The sequence below is a fragment of the Erythranthe guttata genome, chromosome 6 (assembly GCF_056151865.1).
Source record: "Erythranthe guttata isolate IM_541 chromosome 6, IM_541, whole genome shotgun sequence".
Classification (NCBI taxonomy): domain Eukaryota; kingdom Viridiplantae; phylum Streptophyta; class Magnoliopsida; order Lamiales; family Phrymaceae; genus Erythranthe; species Erythranthe guttata.
The window spans coordinates 6,025,918-6,032,183 of NC_142538.1; the positions used below are offsets into that span (position 1 = coordinate 6,025,918).

General features: G+C 36.4%; 1 protein-coding gene across 1 annotated transcript; it reads left to right on the plus strand.

Annotated features, from left to right (window-relative positions):
* The first annotated feature begins 3,346 nt into the window (after positions 1-3,346).
* On the plus strand, positions 3,347-5,555 carry LOC148769975 (uncharacterized). The gene has a single exon (XM_088819670.1). It carries the CDS (start codon positions 3,425-3,427, stop codon positions 5,444-5,446), a length of 2,022 nt encoding a protein of 673 aa, XP_088675796.1. The 5' UTR covers positions 3,347-3,424; the 3' UTR covers positions 5,447-5,555.
* Positions 5,556-6,266: the final 711 nt, after the last annotated feature.

Below are 6,266 nucleotides of genomic sequence, written 5' to 3' on the forward strand. Positions count from 1 at the left end.
TTTATTTTATAATTTTTTTTTATTTTCCTATGAATAATTTCTAATAAAAAAAATAATTTTAATAAAAAAATTAAATAATAAAAAAAAAAAAATAAATAAATAAAATTTAGTAAGCCTGAGCTCGAGCTCGAGCTCGAGCTCGCCAAAATTGGCTCGAGCTCGAGCTCGAGCCAAAAAAAATTGGCTCGATGAGCTCGAGCTCGGGAAAATGGACTCGAGCTCGAGCTCGAGCTGGCCAAAAGAGCCGAGCTCGGCTCGAGCTCGGCTCGTTCCCACCCCTACATGTAACTACATGTTACTATAGTAATGTATAGTAATGTATACTATAGTGATATTGATATTGGTATTGGTATGTATTGGTATTGGTATATTAGTATTGGTATTAGTATATTAGTATTAGTATTAGTATTAGTATTAGTATTAGTATTAGTATTAGTATTAGTATTAGTATTAGTATTAGTATTAGTATTAGTATTAGTATTAGTATTAGTATTAGTATTAGTATTAGTATTAGTATCAGTATTAATATTAGTATTAGTATCAGTATTAGTATTAGTATTAGTATTAGTATTAGTATTAGTATTAGTATCACTATTAGTATATTAGTATTAGTAATTTAGTATTAGTATTAATATTAGCATTTGTATATTAATATTTGCATTAGCGATATTGAATTAATATCAGTAATAGTATTAGTAATAGAATTAGTATATTAGGATTATTATTAACATTAATATTAGCATTAGCATATAAGTATTAGTATTAGTAATAGTATTCATATTAGTATTAGTGTTACTTAGTATTATGATTATGATTAATTCTTAGTATTATGATTATGATTAGAATTAGCATTAGCATTAGCATATTAAAAATTATATTAGTATGAATATTAGTATTCATATTAGCATTATAATTAGAATTAGTATTAATATCAGTATTATGATTATAATTATAATTATAATTATAATTAGGATTGGCATTACCATTAGCATTAGCATATAAAGATTGGTATAAAGATTATTAGCATTACCATTATAATTATAATAATAATAATAATAATAATAATAATAATAATAATAATAATAATAATAATAATAATAATAATAATAATAATAATAATAATAATAATAATAATAATAATAATAATAATAATAATAATAATAATAATAATAATAATAATAATTATTATTATTATTATTATTATTATTATTATTATTATTATTATTATTATTATTATTATTATTATTATTATTATTATAGGGAGGTACAGTTGTCGCATATGACCGAGATGATTCCAGCAGATGTTTTCTCGGAGAGCATCTCAAATCTCTTGTCAACCTTGCAATTGATTTCTATAACACAAACAATGTATGTATATATGTTGTTATTTTTAATCAAATTTTGTTTGTAGTCGGAAATTTAATGATTAATTGCTTCTTGTATAATTAAGTGCAAGGATTATCGTATGGTGTACCTCGTGAGAGCAATCTACGAATCTTGCCAGGGTTCTTTGTACTATATGACGATGACCGCCAAGCTGCCTGTTGGCCGAAAACCTACACGCAAGTGCACGTATCGTACAAGTAATATAGTGGACAATTAAGTCCGGATATCGAACCGACAGGGAATATTTAATTACTTAATCCTAGACACTAAATCCTAGCAATTATTATCAAGCCCACTGTTAAGTGTATATTTATACACTTAATTGTACCTTTTAATTGGAGCTTTTGATGTGTTTTTACGATAATTGGTGCTTAATATGGTTATTATTTGTATTTTAGGTGCAAATTGAAGAATTGGAAACTTTTGGGGTGAAAACTGCAAATTCAGAGAAAAATTGGGCCAAAAGTGAAATAATCAAAATTCTGAAGAACAGAAGGCCGCGCGGCCGTGCGGATTTTAAAGCATAATCTCATCTCACACGGCCGTCCGGATGGGCGTAGGGGCGCAGTGAAGGAAGTTTAATTACACAAGGAAACCCGCCCTATTATATTTTTGCACCCTATTTAAAGGCCACAAGCACACAATTAGAGGGATCTTTACCTTTCATCTTTAATCTTTAGGTTTTTATTTTTAATCTTTCTACACGCAATCAAGGAGCACAAGAACGAAGACGAAGACTTGACGAATCTTCATCATAGTTCTCCTCTTTTATTGTTATAGTTTTATGATTTTTCGTATTTTTATTATGTTTTTAGTAACGAACATGCGTAGCTAAGTTTTTAATCTAGGATTTTGTTGGAACCCTATGTAGGGATTGCGAACCCTTTTTTTCTTGAGATTATGCAATTATGATTTTATGATTATTTCTTCTACTTGATATGATTGTTAGTGCATGAACTTGATCAATTTATGTGCTTTATCTGTGATTATTGGGATTGACTTGACAGAGCTATTTTGATAATTAGACGATAAGTAGAAGAACCTTCGAGTAGTTTTCACCGGATGAGTGTGTCAATTGCATGTGGTGTCGTAGACATACAGATATCACCTTAGGTAGCCATTTACGAGACTTGTTAGTTAATGCTTTATTCATAATTGGTTTGCATAGACATATAGTGAATCGTTTATGAATAATAGACTCATAATACACGCGACAGCGGGTTATGAGTAAATTAGTGTCTCGGGTTAATAATCATGAATCATATATTTCATAATTGAGGGGTTTTAGGTGAGCAATTCTTGCATAGGGGAAGATAAAATCCTAGGACCGTTTTAATTGATATCTTCTCGTGTTTATTTGCTTTCTTAATTAGTTTAGTTGTTTAATTGATTTAATTTGACAAACTTGCGTAGGCTGGATAAAAATCATAATTGTTAGAATTTGGTACTTAGGATTAGGTAATTTGCGTATTCCCTGTGGGATCGACATCCGACTCTCACGAGTCCACCTTATTACTTGTTTGCGATACGTGCACTTGCGTGTTGGTATTTAGCACCCAACAAGTTTTTGGCGCCGTTGCCGGGGAATACGGCTAAATTATCTATTTATCCTAATATTAAATTTGAGCAATTTTTCTTACTTCAGCCGTTTTATTTATTCTATTTAATTATTTTCTTTGCTTATTTTATTTTTATTATTTTTGTTTAGGTACTTTTTATGCGAATGGAAGAAGAGAATAATCATAGGGGAGATGACCAAGGACACCTACCGAATGCGGCAGGAAATATCGTCAACGAGCAAGAGCAACTTCTGCTAATTAATCCACCACCTCGTCAACGAGCATTGCATGAGTATACCGTTCCAACACTCAATGGGTTTCAATCGAGCATCCAGCAGCCCCCCATTGAAGCCAACAATTTCGAAATTCGAGCGGGAATACTTACTATGCTTCAAAACAATGGGTTATTCAGCGGATTAGCTCATGAAGATCCGCATCTCCACTTGGTCAACTTCCTCGAAACGTGTGATTCGCATAAGATGAACGGAGTGTCGCCGGAAGCACTGCAGCTCCGCCTGTTCAAGCACTCCCTACAAGGAGCAGCCCGAGAATGGTTGCAAACTCGTGCACCGCACTCCATCTCGTCGTGGGCCCAGCTAGCTCAACTTTTCATGAACACATACAACTCCCCAACAAAAACTGAGAGAATCCGGCGAGAAATTCAAAATTTCATACAAGAAGCCGGTGAAGCATTATTCGAGACGTGGGAGCGGTTCAAACAGTTAGTAAGGAGGTGCCCGAATCACGGACTACAAGAGTGGCGCCAACTGCAAATATTTTACGATGGACTGCAAGACAACTCGAGGACAGTGCTCGACTCTGCAGCTGGAGGTATGTTCATGAGTTTGACCTACGACGAAGCATACGAGCTCTTGGAACGAATCGCTAGGAATAAATACATGCGAGCATCGGACCGGTCGAATAGCGGAGCAGTCAAGACGGGAGGAATTTTGGAGTTAGACGGAGTCACTGCAATCACGGCCCAATTGGAGAAGCTATCGAAGCAAGTAGCGGCTTTGCAGACTCAGCAAGTCCATGCAGTCCAAGCTCCCAACCAGTGCTTAGAAGAAACGGAGTCTCTAAATTACGTGAATGACACCAACCGACAACAGAGGAACCCGTACTCCAACACCTATAATCCGGGATGGAAAGATCACCCCAACTTTGGATGGGGAGGAAATCAGCAAGGACAAAGGCAAGCACTACCTCAAGCTCCACCCCAAGGAGTTGACCTCGCTGACATCTTAGCAAAATTCATGACGGCGACTCAAGCATCCATTCGGAACCTTGAGACACAAATGGGGCAACTTGCAACCCAACTAAACGCGAGGCCGTCGGGAGCACTGCCTTTGAATACGGAAGATCCTCGAAAGAGCAACATCGAGCAGTGCAATGCAGTAAGTTTGAGAAATGGGAGGCAGTTAGAGGAAGGTCCTAAAAAGTCCGTTGCACCACCGCCTATTGTAGAGGAACCCAAGGAAAAAACCGAGGTCGGGCCAAGCAACACAAAGATCACAGTAAGTGAACCTACTCCCAAGGTACCTTTCCCTCAACGTTTTCAAAACTCTAAGCTTGATATGCAATTTCAGTCATTTTTGGATTATCTTAAAAAATTGCATGTTAATATTCCTTTTGTTGAGGCACTTAAGCATATGCCGAATTGGGTTAAGTTTATAAAGGAACTTGTATCGAAGAAGATGAGGCTTCCGGAGTGTGCAGCAATCATAGACCTCAATGAGCAAAGTAGTGCTATCCTTGCAAATAAAATTCCACCTAAGCTTAGAGATCCGGGCAGTTGTACCATTCCATGCACAATAGGTACTAGGTATTTTGGGCGGGCGTTGTGTGATCAAGGGGCGAGCGTAAATTTAATGCCTTTATCAATTTATGAGAAATTGAATTTAGGAGAAATTAAGCCTACTTCCGTGACCTTGCAGCTAGCCGATAGATCTTTTACTCACCCTTTAGGTATAGTTGAAGATGTATTGGTCAAGGTAGATAAGTTCATACTCCCGGCCGATTTTCTAGTACTAGACATAGAGGAAGATGAAAATATTCCCCTTATTTTAGGACGCCCATTCTTAGCAACCGGTAGGTCAATTATTGATGTAGGAAAGAGAGAGCTAAGAATGAGTGTGGGGGAAGAAACAGTGATCTTCAAGGTGTACCGGGTGGATGAAAAGCCTATTACGGCTAATGGATGTTATCTTCTTGATGAGGTAAGTGATTCTAAACTTTTTCCTGTTAAATTACATGATTTAAATTTTTTTGTGGATACTAATGTGCATGTAGGAGAACAAAAGAAAAGGGTTGAGTTGGTTACAACACCTACTCAAAACACCGTGATAAAAGACGATGTTGGCAAGCCTCATGACATCAAGAAGAATAAATTCAAGGGCATTCCTAAACGAACCAGTCGAAAGAAGAATCGGATCAACCCATTTATTCAAGACTTTCTCCAAAAGGAAGTAAGGAGATGGGTTCAAAAGCTAAGGAATTGAAGAGCAAGAACAAAGTCTGGCTGAAGACTGTAAACTTAGCGCTTCTCGGGAGGCAACCCGAGCTTTCGTTTTTCTTATTTTATGTTATTTTAAATTTTTAGTTTTGCTTTCATTTTATTTTATTTTTCAAAAAAAAAAAAAAAAAAAAAAAAAAAAAAAAGTTTATGGGCACTAATTAGAAGTTTTTATTTTTCAGGGACCCAATTGCAATTATTCACACGGCCGTGCAAGAAAGAGGCAGAAATCTCACACGGCCGTGTGAGATTTCGGGGAAGCTACTGCCCAAATTCACCAAATGGCACGGCCGTGCGGATTTTAGGCCATAATTTCGCACGACCGTCCTAAATCAAGAAGGGCTACTGCCCAAATTCACCAAATGGCACGGCCGTGCGGATTTTAGGCCATACTTTCACACGGCCGTGCGAAAAAAAAAAAAAAAAAAAAAAAAAAAAAGCAATTTCCATAATTTCAAATCCCCTCTCTCCCCCACTTCGAACCCTCACCTTCCTTTTTCGAAAATTTCCCTTTTCTTTGACAAATTTCACCGAAAATTTACCAACTACACACATATAATACGTAATCAAGGGGGTTTGTTGTTGATTTGCGCAGGGAGATTCAAGAACGGTGAAATTTTCTCGAAAAACCCATTCCACCAAGAACGCCCACAAGGTGTTCGACGATTTTTCCCGCACCGATTATTGAGCCGGTACCCGAGCTATTGGAGGATGACGAGGAGGATAATGCTCATGCACATGGTGGAGTTGGTGAGCAACCCAACGATGGCCCCGACGCTTAAACAGGTGTTTTCTATCCTTAAACT